This window comes from Aquarana catesbeiana, linkage group LG07 (genome assembly GCF_042186555.1).
Source record: "Aquarana catesbeiana isolate 2022-GZ linkage group LG07, ASM4218655v1, whole genome shotgun sequence".
NCBI lineage: Eukaryota > Metazoa > Chordata > Amphibia > Anura > Ranidae > Aquarana > Aquarana catesbeiana.
Window position 1 is genome coordinate 69,094,123 of NC_133330.1, and position 20,050 is coordinate 69,114,172.

The 20,050-nt window shown below is 39.4% G+C and overlaps 1 protein-coding gene across 17 annotated transcripts in view; it reads right to left on the reverse strand.

Annotated features, from left to right (window-relative positions):
- The window catches only part of CACNA1D (calcium voltage-gated channel subunit alpha1 D), a 524,402-nt gene that overhangs the window by 35,023 nt on the left and 469,329 nt on the right, over positions 1-20,050 (reverse strand). For 13 of the 17 annotated variants that reach the window (XM_073592294.1, XM_073592295.1, XM_073592299.1 and 10 more), the window contains 4 exons: positions 18,758-18,888; positions 5,961-6,080; positions 2,358-2,725; positions 1,231-1,257 (listed from right to left, as the gene is read on the reverse strand). In XM_073592294.1, coding sequence (XP_073448395.1) covers positions 1,231-1,257; positions 2,358-2,725; positions 5,961-6,080; positions 18,758-18,888 — 646 coding nt within the window. Of the gene's footprint in view, positions 1-1,230; positions 1,258-2,357; positions 2,726-5,960; positions 6,081-18,757; positions 18,889-20,050 lie in introns of those variants that run through there. The other 4 variants (XM_073592297.1, XM_073592304.1, XM_073592306.1 and 1 more) reach the window with 2 other exon arrangements.

The following is a 20,050-nucleotide window of genomic DNA, read 5'->3' on the forward strand; positions in this document are numbered from 1 at the left end:
TTTAGCTACCATAGATGTATAAATAGAGCTATGTTGAAATGTATGTACATTTTTATATTTAGGTTAGGGTAGGGAAGGGGTAAGACTATATGTCAAGTTTTGTTACTGTTTGTGCCCCTGCTAAGCAGATTAACTGGCTCTGGAAGCCATGGATACCATTCTCAGCAGAAGAGAATATGATGGGAAAGCCAAAATGTTATGCTTGCCACCAGATCAAGAGGTAATGGGAAAACTTACAATGGGATAACTGTCTAATGCCCCATAGACACGATCAGGCTTTCTGACAACAAAAACGTGGATTTTTGTTCGAAGGGTGTTGGCTCCAACTTGTCTTGCATACACACGGTCACACAAATGTTGGCCAACAATTACGAACGTAGTGACGTACAAGACACGTGATATCTCCATTACGAACCCTAGTTTTACAAGACCGAGCGCTTCCGGCTTGTACTTGATTCCGAGCATGCGTGAACTTTTGTGTGACGGACTTGTGTACACATGATCGGAAAGTCCGACAACAAAGTTTTGTTGGCGGAAAATTTGAGAACCTGCTAGCCAACATTTGTTGGCGGAAAGTCCCACAAAAAATGTCCGATGGAGCATACACACGGTCGGAATTTCAGACAACAAGCTCACATCCAACAATTTCCGTCGGAAAATCCGATCGTGTGTACACAGCATTAGCGTTGTATTCCCATTGCTTTTTACAGATTTTCTCTCAATTCCTGTTGCATTTTCGGGATGGGAAGTGAAGAGAAATCTTCCCAACAGGACACAGAAAAATATTCACTGAGAAACTCTTCTCTACTCTATTTAAAACTAAAAAGAAAATGTTTTAGGTATACATACACTTTCCAGCACAGTTATTAGTACTGCAAGTTCTAGTGATGGCAAAATTCGCAATTTTATACAAGCTGTAGGCCATCACCATTTCCTTAGACAGAGAATTCTACATTTTGACCACCTTCTCACTAAGGTTGAAGTCACAAATCCACAGTTTATATTCATTAGGACACACCTGACTGCCATACTGATACTTGGATGAACCGTGTTAGTTGTCAGCCAAAATATAGCATTGTAGACCATCTCTGACATAGAGAGTGAACATCAGACACTACAAATACATAGATCATGCAGAGACATGGACACTAAAGCAGAGCATGTAATAACCATGGGCTTCGCATATATTGTATGGCGCAGGCAGTTATCGACAGACACAGAGGAACATACCTAATATAAGTCTCATAATAGCGGGTCCTATCCGGAAAAGCCATACAAATATGGGAAGATATTTATTAGACATAAAATAAATATCAGTTATTACATATGTAGACAGCACAATGAAAGGCAGACAGAGTGAAACAGTATTGCCACCAACCTGCAGAGGGTCTAAGAAGAAGAAAAAGATTAATGTTTCATGCAAAAAGTACAGCACGCTGGGTTAAAAGATTAAGATATATGGATTTTTGTGTAAGCTGAATCATATTTATTGTGTCACTGAGACATTTTACTTCTCAGCTACAAAACTTGTACAGTTTCTTTATTTTTTCTTAAAAATGGATTTTACAGTGTTTATGGATAACAAAATTTTGGTAAATGTACTGGTGAATGAATTGCTGCAAAGAAATTTATCCAATGTGTGGCCTTTGTTGTCTCAATTCAAAGGCTTTAAAGAGGATTTTCGCCCCTGTTTTCCCATCATAATAAATTAAAACTGGACTATATTAAATAGTAAATACACTAATAAGGCAATTTCTGTTTGGATTCATGCTTTTAGAAAGGATATAAAGCAAAAAGTGTTCAGACAGAGCAGTGTGAGCAGCTAGCAGTTGAGAAGAACATCAAAGTGTGTTAGAGACAGGTGGCTTCCAAGCCACTAGCTGGGGCTTCACTGCTATTCAAAAATAAAAACAACAGCAATAATATTTTTTTTTTTTAAAACAGCTAGGTAAGGCAGCTTAGATATAAATGGTTAACGCTCATATCTAACCTGTCAAAAAAATCAATATGTAATACAAGCAGGTAATCAGAAACAGACAGAATTTGCGCAACATTTTAAGGAGCTCCAAGCTAATCAGAAAGTATAAAACAAGGCGACATACCAAAAAGCAGTTAGAATTTACATATTTGTCCTCGCCTTGCTGATGGGAGTAATACTATCCAAATTCGAAGCTCTGACAGTTCCTATCCTTAGCCCAAAAAATCTACAGAAAATTGTATAGTGTGTATCCAGCTTTACTCAGAACAGAAAAGCTTTTTGCGCTCACCAATAAAGTTTTTTTTTTTTTGTTCTCTAATAGAAAGCCACTATGGCCAAATTGGTTTTGTTTTATAAAACATTTTGCTGTCATATTTACCTTTTAATACTGGATTTTCTTGGTTTCTCATAGTCATTCCTTGAGTAGGTATAGTAGCCGTTCTCAGACATGTGATTATGAGCGGTGAAGCTAGAATGTTTCCCATTAGCGGGTTTGAACACGTTGGCGTTGTTTAGGTTGGCGTTGGTTGAGTTTGGTACATGTTTCCCAGAGTATTCATGGTTATGATGGTTGTGATGCACAGAGTTGCCCGAGTGGGAATACACAGATTTGTCAGTATCGCTCGCAGAGCGGATTGATGGACGTTGCACATGCAGAGGGCGCCGTGTGGTGTTCGTCTGCTGATAGGAATTATGCCTGTCATTCCCCACATGGTTGACATGGTTTCCAAATAGATTACCATTCCTCTGCAAGGGAAGTGATATTCATTAATAGTTCTGTAACTAGTTATTTTGAATGTTATTCTTTGATTTTTACAGTGCAACCAATGTTATCCAAATATATGATGTATATGAAAATTTCTTAATACAGTCTTTTAAAAGTTTTACCAAATGCTTTCTTTCCATTGCAATCATATTCTCATTTTCAAACATATTTTTACAAGTGACAGAGTATAAGTGCCTAGTATGTGCATCAATTCTCCGAAATTACACACCCAAACAGGATCATTATGTGCCTGGTTAGACCTAACTCGTTAAAAGTGAAACGTCAACTAATGATCTTTATTTTTTAAAAGGGCATTACTGGTAGAAACACCAAATACAAGCTTTATAATTTCCTCAGTCCTTTCCAGCTGGCTCACATACTGCATCATCATATAATGGCATTTACTTTTCGAGTCTGAAGCCCCTACCACCAACAAGTTATCGTGCATGTTCATTGTGCTAGTAAAAAAAAAGTGCCAGAAGCACAGCTATCACATAAAGTTCTTCTGATGCCAACAGTGTGACCACCTGAATCTTGACACCCTCAGAACTCCTCATCCTGGTTTCTCACTGGTGCTGGTTATAAGGACAACGACGTGCATGCACAATACACTGGCTGCATTACAGAAGGCAAGACACAGCTCCCTTTTATGATTAAAACAAAGCAAATCTGTAGGTGGAAATATAAAAGAGAGCTTTGAACAGCAAGGTAGTTACTTGGTAAAGTTCTGCTTTAGCTGACCAGTGTATGCAGAACAAACTTCCCCAAGTGACTGTCCTCCGGATGTTGATTCAACACCATGGATAGGCCAGTCATGCAATTACCACTTTAGCCTGTGTATGTAGTTGTTGTTTAACTTTACTTTGTCCCCAACAAGATCCAATATTCAAGGTAGGTGCCAAGAATTGGCCATGCACATGCAAGGTCAAATATTTATAATATTCAGCTCTGTAGTGTGAATTTGAGTGGGATTCAATAATATATGGCTTAGAGTTTGTCTGAAACTTTAGCCATGGACAAACATGGGTGAGCTGAATTTCTCACTGGCTTCTTTCATCTCCTGTAATCTTCAGAGGCGAGACCTTCCTGATTAATGTTCTCAGATCTGCCTTTATGCCACCAATTATCCTTTTGTATTCTCTATGATACAAGGCAAGCAAAACAGCCTTGAAATAGCTGTGGAAGGAGCTGGAAATGAATGTAACATGCAGATCTAACTAATGGAACCACTATCAGATATATGAAGTTCATGGGACATTTAACCCAGTAATAGACAAAATTGCAGTGGTCCTCCATGCAAGCAGTTTGGGTCCCACTTTAAATCTATCTATTTATGCGCATTCCCTCTTGTCCTGGCCACATGGCCAGTATCCGCTAGGAATACATAGTCTGCCTTAGCATGTTATGCCTTCAAACAGCTGATTAGTAGCCTCTGTTATTTGCTGTATCTGACCACTTACTAGTTTGTGTTGTCACTAAACCAACACCACTGATATTCTGTGAAGCACAGTGAAACTAATTCCATGCCAAAGCAATTAAGCGGTTAACCCAAAACCGTCAGCCATTTTAAACTAAAAAACAGCCTCCTGCTTCTTTTATGAGGCAGTATAATATATTCATATCTATTCAAATCTGTTCTTCCCTAAATTTTAACGTATTTAGTTAAGCATGTTCAGTGAATTAATCGGGGTCAGTCTGAACACATGTTCACTTCTGTGGTTTACCCTGCACCCTCTCGCGGTGCCTTTTAGGTCCCTGTGAAGCAGCACCTCCCCATTAATATGCAAAATAGACACTCCTCACCTAATGACCGCGTTCCATTCTTATGACTAGGTCATTAAATGATACAAAAAAACGAACAAAAACAAAGATGAATATGGGCTTTAATGTAGGTAGAAAAGGGATTCAGATAGCTGCACTCCAAAGAAATTCCTTTATTGAAAACTTAGTCCATACAAATTCAAAAAGCAAACAGTTGACGCATTTCACACCACTCTCACTGGTGCTTAATCTCACAGCACCCTCATTTGGTGAGGGAGGTGATATTTTGGAAAAGACACCTTGAGCCAGTTTTCTTGTTTATCTAATATGGACTTTAAATTGGTAGCCACCAGTAGACCCAAAATGGAAAAGAGAGCACTCGGTTGAATAAAAATCCAAATTTATAACATTATAATAAAACTATTTTGGAAAATCAAAATAGAAATGAGGTATTTCCAAATAGATAGGTTACACCTATTTGGGACAATATAATCTATGTGAACACAAGAGAACCTGTAGGTATGCCCACAGATATGGCGGACTCTGTAGCTGGTCTATAGAGAAGGTCTATTGTAAATTCTATCTCTCAGTAACAATAGGATCTCCTGAGGAAGCTGTAAAGTGAAACACGTAGCAATCCCTCGGTACCCCGATTTCCTGTGGGGCCCTGATATGAAAGACCTTCTCTATAGACCAGCTACAGAGTCCACCATATCTATGGGCATACCTACAGGTTCTCTTGTGTTCAAATAGGTTACACCTATTTGGGACAATATCATGTATATATATGAAAATACCTGTTTTCTATTTTGATTTTACAAAATGGTTTTAATATGATGTTATAATAAATTTGGATTTTTATTCAACTAAGTGCTCTCTTTTCCATTTGGGTCTACTGGTAGCTACCAATTTAAAGTCCATATTCATCTTAGTTTTTGTCTTTTTGTACCTACATTTGGATGTGGTGCCACATTCTGAGTCATGTGTGAACAATTTTTCACTAGGTCATTAAATGAATTGTTCACTAAGTGAGGAACGGCCCCTTACCAACATTTCGGGCATAATGGACTGGTAGAAAGTTTGTGTCAAACATCTTTAGATATTGTTTTATTGTCATCTTTGCATTATTTTGGTATGTTTATAAATGTTTTTACAGTAGTGTACTGTGTACTTCTGTTTCCATGATCAAAGTTCTCATACAGCATACAATACTGATTGTACAGAGAGCTGGTCACCTTACTTATATCCATTAAGCAGTCTGGCACAGATGCAATCCACACATAATTTAAAGCCAGAGCTTTTCTACATTTTTTTTTTTAACAATAATGGTTACTCTCTGACAGCTACTGCAAAAGCTGACTGATGCCAGGAAATTTTCTAAATTACAAAACCATCCACTGAACTAAATTCAATAAAGCATCCATCTAATACTCTTATCTACTGTGAGTTGTTTACCCTGTATACATCATCTTCTTCCTCTTCATGGTTATTTTCCTCTGGCTCATCATCCTGTAGGTCACATGATATGGCTCGTCGAATTTCAGGACCAATGTCATGAAGAGTTCTCAGCCCCGCCTGGATATTGAAAATCATAGAATTAGGAATGTTTCACAGAGAAATATTATAGGTGAATTTATTTAAGATAATGGAAATTTGGTCAGTTGGATGAATACATAGATATTTTTAACAGTAGGGTAATGCAACATTAGCATTTGTGGAAAATGCTACTTTGGTGGTTGAATCACACACTGGGCTCCATTCACAGAACCAGATCGCATGCAGTATTTGGGTGTTTTCCCAAATACCGAATGCAATCCTGAACATGTCAATTCACTATTGCTTTATGCGGTATTTACAACATATAGCAAAACCCCTCTGTAAATACAGCAAAAAAGCAGGAGTGAAAGTCAATTTGGAAAAAAAAATAAAATACATGCGGTAAATAAGCAGTGATCCCGGTGTTCTGACTAGAACTGTCCTCCTATCGCATAGTGTCCGCCCCGTACTGCGCAGGCGCAGCGCTTGCGCAGTACGGAGCAGAAGGAGATGCCGAAAGTGTCCGAAGTTGATCAGCTGACCATCAGCTGTACACGGCGCTTGGGCGATGGCTTTGTAAGAGGGCCTCTCGTGGGCTCGCTTCGCTTGCCACGCTTCGGGCACGGCCTCGCTGCGCTCGGCAATTATTTATTCTAACTCTATGTCCACTTGGATAGTAGGGAATGAACCTGGACATAGGGTGAGAATAAAAGCGCAGGCGCCGTGTACAGCTGATGATCAGCTGTTAAAATTTGGAGACTTTCGGCGTCTCATTTGTCCTCCGTACTGCGCCTGCGCAGTACAAGGCGGACACTATATGATAGGGGACTGTATTCGACAAGACACCGGCATGCGATATTTAAGGGAGAGAGAGAGTAAACAACACGGTTGTTAAGGAGTGGGCGGCCGCCGTGTCCTTAACAGCCGATGAGTCATCAGCCGCCAGCAGGGTTCCCCGCTGACAGCTGAATGTAAAAAAAAAAAAAAAATATGGTGGCAATAGAAAAGTAAGAAAAAAAACAGCGTGGGTATGTGATTCTTACAATTTACTTGTTTGTCATGCCATAGATTAGATATGCCCACGTGGCTTAGTGAAAATCTGCTAGCTGAGCTTTGTCAGTAGGTTTGCACGAACAACAATAACCTCTGCGCGTGGCTTATCTTGTAATTGGTTTTACTGAAACAGTCCCAACCAAGCTTCCTTCAAACAATGTGGACTCTTACTCAAGCTGTAATAGCCATCCTAGATCCAAAAAGATTTTAAATTGTGTATACCGAAAAAATAAATGTCTTTAGGTTTAGAATACACTTACATGCAATATATATATAATACATACATAGTATATACAGGTGCATCTCATAAAATTTGAATATCATCAAAAAGTTAATTTATTTCAGTAATTCAATTCAAAAAGTGAAACTCATATATTTTATATAGATGCGTTACGCACAGAGTGATATATTTCAAGCATTTCTTTCTTTTAATTTTCATGATTATGGCTTACAGCTAGTGAAAACCCAAAATTCAGTATCTCAGAAAATCTGAATATTACATAAGACCAATAAAACATTGATTTTTGATACAGAAATGTTGGCTTACTCAAAAGTATGTCCATATACAGTACAGTATGCACTTAATAGTTGGTCGGGGCTCCTTTTGCATGAATTACTGCATCAATGCGGCGTGGCATGGAGGAGATCAGTCTGTGGCACTGCTGAGGTGTTATGGAAGCCCAGGTTGCTTTGATATCGACCTTCAGCTCATAACACCTGAGCAGTGCCATAGGCTGATTGCCTCCATGCCACGCCACACTGATGCAATAATTCATGCAAAAGGAGCCCCGACCAAGAATTGAGTGCATACTATACTGTACATGGACATACTTTTCAGTAAGCCAACATTTCTGTACTAGAAATCCTTTTTTCTTATTGCTCTTATGTAATATTCTATTTTTTTTGAGATACTGAATTTCAGGTTTTCACTAGCTGTAAGCCATAATCAGCAAAATTAAAAGAAAGAAATGCTTGAAATATATCACTCTGTGTGTAATGCATCTATATAAAATATACGAGTTTCACTTTTTGAATCGAATTACTGAAATAAATGACCTTTTTGATGATATTCTAATTTTATATAGCTACAATGGCAAGAAAAAGTATGTGAATCCCATTGTAATTAACCTTTTCTGCAGTAATTTGCCATAAAATATGATCTGATCCTCATCTAAGTCACAACAATAAACACAGTGTGCGTAAGATGATAACACACAAACAATTCTAATTTCTCATGTCTTTATCGAACACACCCATTAAACATTCACAGTACGGGAGGAAAAAGTAAGTGAACCCAGCCTAATTATATCAACAAAAACTAATTGAAGTAGTTTGCACACTTTGAGTCTTTTTAATGAAATGGAGGTGTGGTTTACACTTTGCTAAAAGACACTCAAGTATTTTAACCGCTTCCCCATTGGCTCTTGGATATACTGCGGCAGAAGGGCTCTCCACCAGAGGGCGCGCGAGTGGGTGCGCGAGTGTGCACAAGGTTTTGTGTGTTTAAACACACAAATCCCTGTGCTGTCAGAGAGAAGACAGATTGTGTGTTCCTACAAAGTGGGGACAGCGATCTGTCATCTCTCCTAGTCAGTCCTAGCCCCAACACAGTTAGAACACAGTGAGGGAACACACAGTTAACCCATTGATCGCCCCCTAGTGTTAACCCCTTCCCTGCCAGTGACATTTAAACAGTAATCAGTGCATATTTATAGCACTGATCGCTCTAAAAATGTCAATGGTCCCAAAAATGTGTCAAAAGTCTCCAATCTGTCCGTCGCAATACTGCTAAAAATTGCAGATTACCGTCATTACTAGTAAAAAGAAATTAAATAAATAAAAACACCATAAAAATGTCATAAATCTTTCAACTAGTTTGTAGACGCTATAACTTTTGCGCAGACCAATCAATATATGCTTATTGCAATTTTTTTGAAGAATACATATTGGCCTAAACTGATGAAGAAATTTGTTTATTTTTAAAAAATTGGGGGGGGGGGGGGTTATTATAGCAAAAAGTAAAAAAAATGTTTTTTTTTTCAAAATTGCCACTCTTTTTTTGTTTATAGCACAAAAAATAACAACCGCAGAGGTGATCAAATACCACCAAAAGAAAGCTCTATTTGTGGGGAAAAAAATTACGCAAATTTTGTTTGGGAATAGCATTGCATGACAGCGCAATTGTCAGTTAAAGCAACGCAGAGCCAAATTGTAAAAAGTGCTCTGGTCAGGAAGGGGGTAAAATCTTGCGGGGTTGAAGTGGTTAAGATTGCGGTTTATAAGAAGCCTCAGCTGATGTGAACCATATCTTGCAAAAAGTAACTCTCTGAAGACATACAATCAAGAGTAGTTGATCTGCATAAGGCTGGAAAGGGATACAAAGCAATCTCAAACTAGGCATCCATCAGTCACACAGACAAATTGTCTATAATTGGAGACAGTTTAGTACTGAGTTCCTAGAAGTGGTTGCCCAAGCAAAATGTCTCCCAAGGCACAAGACAGAAGCCTCAATGAGGTAAAGAAGAATCCATGAGTAACAGCTAAAGGCTTGAAGACATCACTGAAACTGGTAAGCATCCCTGTTCATGAGTCTACCTTATGTAAGTCTTTGGACAGGTGGTTTGTCCATGGCAGAGCACTATGGAGGAAGCTACTACTCTCCAAAAAAAAAAACATTGTTGCATGCCTGAAGTCTGCCAGAGAGCACCTTGGCAAACCTCATTACTACTGGGAAAATGTTTTGTAGACTGATGAAACAAAAGTTGAATTGTTCAGGAAAAATGCTCAGCACTATGTATGGTGCTAACAGCTTACCAACATCAAAACATCATCCCAATGGTGAAGTATGGAAGGATGAAGGGTCCATTGCCTCAGGGCCTGAAGCACTTGCCATCATCAAAGGAAAAATGAATTTTCCCAAAATATCCTACAGGATAGCATAAGGGTAGCTGTCCACCAGCTGAAGCTTAGTAGAAGTTGGATGATGCAGCAGGACAATGACCCTAAGCATTGAAGTAAATCCACCTTGGACTGGCTCCAGAAAAAGAAAATGTGCCTTTAGGAGTGGCCCAGTCAGAGCCTAGACCTTAACCCCACAGAGATGCTGTGTAATGACCTCATGAAAGCCATTCACACCATACTAAAAATATGTCTGAGCTGAATTAGTTTTTTAAAGAGGAATGGTCACAAATTCCTTCTGAATGTTGTGCAGGTCTGATCCAGAGCTACTGAAAGAGCTTGCTCAAAGTCATTGCTGCCAAATGCGGTTCGACCAGCTATTAACTCAAAGAGTTCACATACTTTTCCATATGATATATATACATATATTATATATATATATATAGATATATATATATATATCTATATATATATATATAAATATATATTTTTAATACATGGTAGTGCATTCAGTAGAAGTTGGCTTTATTTTGTTACAATGCTTTCAGGACTACACTTGCTTCCTATTCCCATCTGTATACTTGTCTAGCGTAATCTAAAGCCTATAGCTGGAAAAAGAACACTAATTACCAGTGATCAGCATAAAGTTCCTGCTCGGAGGTGGAATATTGAAATATATAATTATGCAAGCTCTATACTACATACTCTGCCCAGTTTCCTTTATAATTACACCTTCAAGATACTGCAAGGCCACTGAATGATTATATTGCATTGAAAACAGAGATACAGAAATATGTGGTTGACAGTTTTCAAACTGTGCAGCCAGTGAACCTTATAAGGGAGGAGAGACTGGCTTCATTTTGTATTCTTTGCTGGTTGCTGCCAATCTAAGAAAAAACATCAGTAGCTAAAATTGGATTACATTTTTAGAAAATTCAGCACTTTCCAAACCTTTATTTATTTCAAACACACTAACATGCTTCAGAATTGCGTCTGAGATAATGCCTATTGTCTCTCATTCTTGGCCCCCATTTGGGTTTTGTTCTATGGGTTTGCTAAGGCAGCTTGCTGGCCAGAGGAGACAATGTAAAATGTACTTGTTGAAGGTTGATGTGTGCTTGGGTGTAAGCCTGCAGTTATGTCACACACAATTACTTTGCCAACTGGCTGAAAGGTCATGTAGCAGCTCCATGACCATCAAGTAAAAACTTCAGATATGCCACTGATCTGTAAAAATTGCTCTACTATTTGCCCATACATGGGCATAAGCATACGCTCCTTTAGTAAAGTGTTGAATATTATTATTGTTCTGACTAACTAATTGAGAGAGTCTATCCATCATGGTGTTATTGTGAGTTTTTTTTTTAAATCAGATAAGAGTTTATTGAAAAACCAAACAGGAATACATTCAGACACAGTATCACAGAATATTGTGAGTTTAGTAAAAAGGGGAAGCCTCAGAAGCTATGTGAAAAAGCAGTGTTAGACGAACAGCAAATTTTAGTCCTTAGAACAATGGTGCAAATTGGCTTTTTTGGCCACATGCAGCCCTCAACTACTTTCATAGAAGTCATTTGGACCTTGGAGAAAATAATTTGAAAATCTGCTGGAAATTTTGGAGGAAGAAGCAGATTATGTGGTAGTAAAGTACATCGATGGTGTACAGTGCATATACCTACTGACATTCTTACTACTGTTGGTACCAGTTTGGGATTGATTTTTTACATAGGTCCCCAAGCATCCTCATTTGAAGGGACTGTCTCTCCTTGGGAACCAAATTCGTCTTTCCAACTTCCCTTCTCAGATCTACCTCTTTATAATTGAATGGACCTCTATAAATCTACTATTTAACTGAAAGCGAATGTGTTTTAGGGCACTAAACCTTTCATTCAATCTCTAAATTATTGTATTTGTACAAAGTAAAAGTAGTAGTGGGTTTAACAAATATTTTTTTTTTATATATAAAATTCATGGTCTGTGTAACTGGAGAAGTTTGTGCAAAAGGTGTTCCTCTTTCTCATCTTAAAAAGTTAAAAGGTATGATTTCCATCAATTAAAACCCAAACATAGAAGGTTCCACCTTGGCTGCAAACCACTTAAAGCGGTTGTATACCCGCACAAATCTTTTTTTTTTTTTTTTTATAAACCTGTGAGGCAAAACGCATAATGAGCTAGTATGCATTAAAACCTTACAGGTTTAGGAGATATTCATTTTACCTCCAGGTAAGCCTTATTATAGGCTTACCTGGAGGTAAAAATATAAAAAAAAGGGTATACAACCACTTTAACAAATCAGAAGTAACAGACTTTCACATCGTTTGATAACCAAACTTAAAAAAAAAAAAGAAGAAGATATCATGTGTGGGTTTTTAGAGGACTCTGAATCAGTGGTCACCACTAGCCTAGTAAAATGCTTGGAAACTAAGATTGTCTTGCTTATAGCAACCAATATGATTCCAAAAATCAATTTTTCAGCGCATGAATACAGATTCAGACTAGGTTCTGGTAATGAGAGAGCATGTCCTTCACCTAGAGTATGGCACCAAAGGCTTTGTCTGGATTACGTTAGGCATGACCCTGGTTCTCCATGGCCAAAGCACTTTATCTGGGAATGTTGCCCAATTCAAGGTTTACAATGGGATGATACAAACAATAAATACGTATAGTAATTATGATTATTTTGATTTCTTTCTGTGAATAAAGATACTGATGGCTCCTGAAGAAGTGGACAATGTCCAAGAAACGTATGGGGCCATAGAAAATCAGTAGCTTTGAAAAGAATGCACTACTAAGTTAAATCCAAACTGCAATATTGTGTTTTATTGTTTTTATGAAATTTTGTAAGAATGTGGAATTGTTGTATATGTTTGAATAGTAATAAAAAATTGTATTTTATGTAAAATGTTGTGCCTCAAAAATCCCATCTTACAACGAGTTTCTAGGTCTACCATGGCTTTATCTGATCGATTCATGCCCACATATAGTAGTCTTACATTCAGACTTAACAGGATAAGTTGATGAAAGCACTATAAACGCTATGGTTTTGCGAAGGGCAATCATACATGTTAAGAAATACCAAAATAACTCATGGCTATAAAAAAAAAAAAACTAAAAAAATACTATTTATATACAAAAAGCAAGAAAAGATAAAGACATTAGCACTCAATGATCATAAGACGAAAAAAGAACATAGTTGAAGAGGGGATTATATATAACGTTTTTTCCAGCAATAGGTGGATGCTTGTAGACTCCACAACCCCATAAATTCCTATAGTGCTGTAAAAGACAACACAAGGTCTTACTTTGCATGCTGAATAAAGGAAATCCAACAAGTAGGGGGAGACTCACAAAAGAGAAATCCCTGAGAGACATACAATGCTAATGGGTGATGTCAGTATCCTTACAAAACTTAAATATACATTTTGGTGGACTAGCCCTTTAACACCAATAATTATCCACTATAAAGATAGCAGTATTTGATATTCTCAAAACATAATCCACTAATACACAAGCTACACTATAGCACACACAAAACGTCTTCAAATGGCTTTAAACCTGTCATACAAAATGCACAAGTCAACATGCTTATAAAATATTTATCTGCCTACCCAATGATTGAAAATGCAATACTGAACTGGCAAGGAGCACAGAGTGACAGACAGACAACATGAAGAGGAGACGTACACTGTAGCAGTGGACATAGGATACAAAGTAGTCAAGCCTTGGAGTCTCCCCATGCTTCTGATCCATTGATGTAGCTCCACTCTCTGCTTCCTGGTAAATGTCAGCCCTGCAATGTTACAACAAGCAGACCTCTCCTCTAAGGCTTGTCGTGTATACATAAAAGGCTCATTATGCAGCAGCTGAGTGACAAATTAACCTCAGGCAGCTTTCACCAGCTGACTTCATAAGCTTACAAAAACTGTATAGCTGTCCCTTGTAGCTTTTTAAAGTGTAAGTACCGTACTTTATGAGTTGTGTGTTCTATTACACAAGAGAGGACATACATTTCCTGAACATTGGAGCGTCTTGTGCTAACTGGGAAAACCATTAAAGGGAATATAGCATAAGACAAAACAGAAGTGGGCTTACTAACAGGCAATACATTAGGCACATGGGATCACTTCTCAATGTTTCATGATTCATCCAGTGTCTTTTTTTCAAGTGAATGTGAAAATTAGAACTATGACACACAGATCTACTGTTCATGTCAGGGAATACAGGCTTAAAGAATGTCTATAATAAAAAGAAAAATAACTATAGGTGCTGGGGGGTTGCAGGCACATCCCTTAGTACAGTAATCAGTGTCCCAACAATCAATCACCAGCCTCCAGCATTGCCATTATTACTTCTTCTCTTCTACTCCTTCAGCTTTTTTGTTATTCACAGCAATATTTATTTTATAGATCGCCCATTCAGAGCAAAGTGACAGGTTTGTTAGTTGCCTTTTCTCCCGTCTATTCACTCCGCATTTAAAGTGGTTGTAAACCCCATTAAGTTTGACCTAGGCACATATACATATACAGTATCTGTAGTGTTTACTTATCTCTCTCCAAAGCTCTATAGTGCATCCGGAAAGTATTGACAGCGCTTCACCTTTTTCACAATGGATTAAATTCATTATTTTCCTCAAAATTCTATAAACAATACCCCATAATGACAAAGTGAAAGAAGTTTGTTTGAAATCTTTTCAAATTTATTAAAAATAGACATCGAAAAAAATCCCATGTACATAAGTATTCACCGCCTTAGCTCAATACTTTGTTGAAGCACCTTTGGCACCAATTACAGCCTAAAGTCTTTTTGAGTATGATGCTACAAGCTTGGCACGCCTATTTTTGGCCAGTTTCTCCCATTCTTCTTTGCAGGACTTCTCAAGCTCCATCAGGTTGGATGGGGAGCATCGGTGCACAGCCATTTTCAGATCTCTCCAGAGATGTTCAATCAGTCCAAGTCTGAGCTCTGGCAGGGCCAGTCAAGGACATTCACAGAGTTGTCCCTTAGCCACTCATTTGTTATCTTGGCTGTGTGCTTAGGGTCATTGTCCTGTTGGAAGGTGAACCTTCATCCAAGTCTGAGGTCCAGAGCGCTCTGGAGCAGGTTTTTTTATAAAGGATGTCTCTGTACATTGCTGTATTCATCTTTCCCTCGATCCTGACTAGTCTCCCAGTTCCTACCACTGAAAAACATCCCCACAGCATGATGCTGCCACCACCATGCTTCACTGTAGGGATGGTATTGGCCAGGTGATGAGCGGTGCCTGGTTCCCTCCAGACATGATGCTTGCCATTCAGGCCAAAGAGTTCAATCTCTGTTTTATCAGACCAGATAATTTTGTTTTGAATGGTCTGAGAGTCCTCCAGGTGTCTTTTGGCAAAGTCCAGGTGGGCTGCCATGTGTCTTTTCCTGAGGAGTGGCTGCCATCTGGCCACTCTACCATACAGACCTGATTGGTGGAGTGCTGCAGAGATGGTTGTTCTTCTGGAAGATTCTCCTCTCGCCACAGAGAAATGCTGGAGCTCTGTCAGAGTGACCATCAGGTTCTTGGTCAACTCCCTGACTAAGGCCCTTCTACCCCAATTGCTCAGTTTGGCTGGGCGGCCCACTCTGGGAAGAGTCCTGGTGGTTCCAAACTTCTTCCATTTATGTTGGAGGCCACTGTGCTCATTGGGACAGAAATCTGACTGTACCCTTCTCCAAATCTGTGCCTCGATACAATCCTGTTTTGGAGGTCTACAGACAATTCCTTGGACTTCATGGCTTGGTTTGTGCTCTGGCACTGTTAACTGTGGGACCTTATATAGACAGGTGTGTGCCTTTCAAAATCATGTTCAGTCAACTGAATTTACCACAGGTGGACCCCAATCAAGTTGTAGAAACATCTCAAGGTTTGATCAGTGGAAACAGAATGCACCTGAGCTCAGTTTTCAGTGTCATGGCAAAGGCTGTGAATATGTACATGTGATTTTTTCGTTTTTTATTTTTTTTTAAATTTGCAAAGATTTCAAAGAAACTTCTTTCAGGTTGTCATTATGGGGTATTGTTTGCAGAAATTTGAGGAAAATAATAAATTTAATCCATTTTGGAATAAGGCTGTAACATAACAAAACGTGGAATAAGTGAAGTGCTTTGAATACCCGGGCCATTCCCTCGTGGCGTCGATTCACCCTCCTAGCCAAGTGGATGTGCAACAGAAAGAGACTGGGCTCCACTGCTGCCCAAATTGTGAGTACCAGCTCACTGCCCCTTCTGCCCAGCTCCTTCCGGTTCTTATTAGTACAGAGAGCTCTGATCCGCGTTCCCTGTGAGCATACCAGGCTATCTGGGGTCCCCTCTGACACTGTCCCCTGCTCTCTACTCTCCCCTGACCTTATGCAGGAGCCCTCTCCTCTTCCTTAACCTCCCATCTGCCCTGTACCCCTCACCCCATACTGATCTACTCTACAGAACCCTGCACCCCTCCCTATACACCCTGCCCCCCCCATAAAACACTGCATCCCATCTATACACCCCGTCCCCTCCTCATAGAACACTGCACCCCTCACTGTTCATCCTGCACCCCCATACAACACTACACCCCTTACTATACACCCCCCCTCATAAAATCCTGCAACCCTCACTATACACCCTGCCCCACTTCATATAACACTGCACTCCTCACTATACACCCCCCCCCCCTTAGAACCCTGCACCCCTCACTATACACCCCGCCCCACCTCAAAGAACACTGCACCCCTCACTATACACCTTGCGTCCCCCCCCATAGGACACTGCACCCCTCACTATACACCCTGCACACACCTCATAGAACACTGCACCCCTCACTGTTCACCCTCCCATATAACACTGCACCCCTTACTATACACCCCACCTCATAGAAAACTGCACCTCTCGCTATTCACCCAGCCCCCCTCATAGAACACTGCACCCCTCACTATATACCTCGCCTCCCATAGAACCCTGCACCCTTCACTATACACCCACCCCCACCTCATAGAACACTGCACCCCTCACTATACTCACTGCTCCCCCACCATAGAACACTTCACCCCTCACTATACACCTCGCCCCCACCTCACTGGCCTGGGGGGGAGCCCGATATTAGTCTTGTCTAGGGCAGCACAAAACCAAAATACACCACTGACTGTATCCGTACAACAGAAAGTGGACAGGACTAATGGAACCTCTCCCTGTCCTCTGGGTCCTACGGTTATCCAAAGAAAATAACCACTGACAAGATTTCTTGTAAGATCAATGGGTATTTTTTGCGCTTATCAAAGAGATATAACAAAATACTTACAATGGTATATTTACCAGATCAAAAGTGAGCAAATAAGGGAAGTTTATTGTTAAGGTTTACATTGGCTTTAAGAGAATCCTGATTAGGCAAAAGGACTAAATAGCAGGAGCCGTCTCTTATGCACTCTGTCCATGGTGCTGACAACACAGAACAGGTTACTTTTAAAAAACCTAAAACGTACAGTACTGTGCAAACGTTTTAGGCAGCTGTGAAAAATGCTGTAGATTAGGAATGCTTTCAGAAATAGAATGTTAATAGTTTATGGAAAGTAAAGGAACAGAAGAGAAATCCAAATCAAATCAATGTCCGGTGTGACCATTATTTGCCTTCAAAACAGCATCAATTCTTCTAGGTACACTTACACAGGTTCTCTGCTGTGATAGTTATGAAACTGGTGCAAGAAATAAGAAACTTGAGACTTGCTGAGATTCTAGGATTATTTCTCACTATCAGAAGAGAGTTTTTGTAGTCATCTGGTGTTTGCATGGGTTTCCACTTTGCATTTCAGTTTTTGCCACTAGAAGGCTATCGTCTACCAAAACTATTTCTAGTGTATGGTTTTGTATGACCTTTGCAGGGAAATTAATATATCAATTAATCCAAACAGGAAAGCAGCTGATATGAATGGCTCTAGTTACTCAGATAAGTTCTGCTGGATTGGCTGACACTATGTAACATACAAAGATAATCATTTCATAACAATAAAAAAGATCAATTTAAAAACAGAATTATATTTCATATTGTTTCGGGTATTAAAGTTCTTTATTGGTTTTAGATAGGAAGACAGGGGCTCATGGAGATTGGGCTTCCACATTTTTTTTTAGCAGTGTGGGGAAGGATTAGAACTTCTGTCAAGTTGTATGTATGCCTTGTGTGACTCTGATTCCTCTACATATTGTTCTATGGTTATGGACTCCTATCCAGTGTTAATAAAGGATAAGTTCACCTTGGGGAACAGGTTACATGTTCCACCCATTTTTAGGGTGGAACAAGTAACATGTACCCGATCCTGCAGCCACCCCCCAATTCCTGCGTGGGATCTTCTGCCCTTAGATCAGGCATGCAGGCAGGTGGGTATTCCTAGCTGGGAAAGCCCCTCCTCCCGTCCTCCAGATGAAAGAAAAAATGCTAGGATGTATTACATCATTTTGGCCTAGGCCAGAAACCAGGAAGCAACTGAAGAAATCTAAAAAAAACAAATAAATAAAATATACCTTCCGATCTATTCACTAATATTAGCAGCATAGGGATTAACATTGTTTATTGAGAGAGTTTAGTTCCGTTTTAAAGTACTGCCTAAAAAAAGAGGCCTTTCCCTAATCCTCTGTCCTTGTCTGTAGATAGTCACTGTTGCTGTATGCACTGCTTGTCAGCATCACATGAATCAGGCAAAAGAAATTTAGACAAAATCTTTGTTAACATATATGAAAAAGATCAATCCATAGTATAATATAAAAACAATCACCTGTAGAGCCACTGTGGAGTTCTTCGCAGGGTATTTCCCCACCAGTCCTTGTTCTTTTCGCTTCTTGAATTTCCTAAAGTAGTCCTGTATCAGGAAGGTGGCATAGAACTTCCCCACGGTTACCTCATCATCTAAATGAACAGACAAATCTTTCCCAAGTCAGCAACATTCACGATCACTCTGAACTCTAGCATCTGAAAAGAAATGTGATGGATGCAGCGGATACTAACGAAACTAGCACAGGACACCAGCAAGCAAGCAAGATGAAGATGGAGGGTCCGAAAGGAAAGACGATAAGGGAGATCTAGCTAAAAGTGCATTTACTACATGCAAAGTAATTAGTGTGCAAAAAAGTACAACGTATAATCTTGGGGGCCTTGAATATATTATTTACCTGAATTACACTATCTTTTTAAAGTGTATAAGTTGAAAAGTAAATTAGTTAAACATTGAGGTTGATTTACTAAAGGTAAATATACCGTGCACTTCAAGTACACTGCAGGTGCAGTTGCGCTAGATCTGAGGGAAGCTCTGAAATTATGGAAAGCTCTGCCGATTTCGTTCATCCAATTGTGTGCAAGCAAAAATGTATTTATTTTTTATTTTTCCTTGCATGTTCCCCTCAGATCTAGAGCAACTGCACTTGCGGGTGGACTTGCACTGCTCAGACTATTAGCCTTTAGTAAATCAACCCCATGTATGTGTATGTAAATTTTTCTGCATGTTAGGGACCAAATTTTGGCAGCCCATTAGTTTACAGCTGCTATAGCCTAAATAAGCAGATAGTGCTGCCGGTCTGAAACAGCTGTTTTTAAATTCCACTTTTGCAAGTGAAGGCAGTTATACTACCAATTACTCTAGGAACACTGCCAATTAAATGCTGGAAGTAGATGCTCAGTCTTCTAGTTGAAAAAAAAAGATATTGTGGGTCTAGTAAGCTACAGGTTATTCCCTTTTTCCTAATAGGAGAAGTGGCAGTGCTGCTCTTATCACCAGCCCTGGCACGCCTATGGCAGGGGGTTGGTGCTCATTGTGAAATGGTTGCATCCTAATGAGAACAGAACTCACATTGGATGACATGTTCAATGTGTTAGGGAATCTTTTTCTCCTACAGCAGACAAAGGATGTTGGATGGATGTGAAGAGTGGCGCTTGCATGCTTAAAGTGTCATGTAACAAGAGGAGCTGCTTGTAGATAAAATCCAAGTTGAAAACCCTGTCACTTTCATACATGAGGTTTATTCAAGCTGGAAGGCCAAATGATTGTGAACATTTTTCTGCACTAAAATTCTTT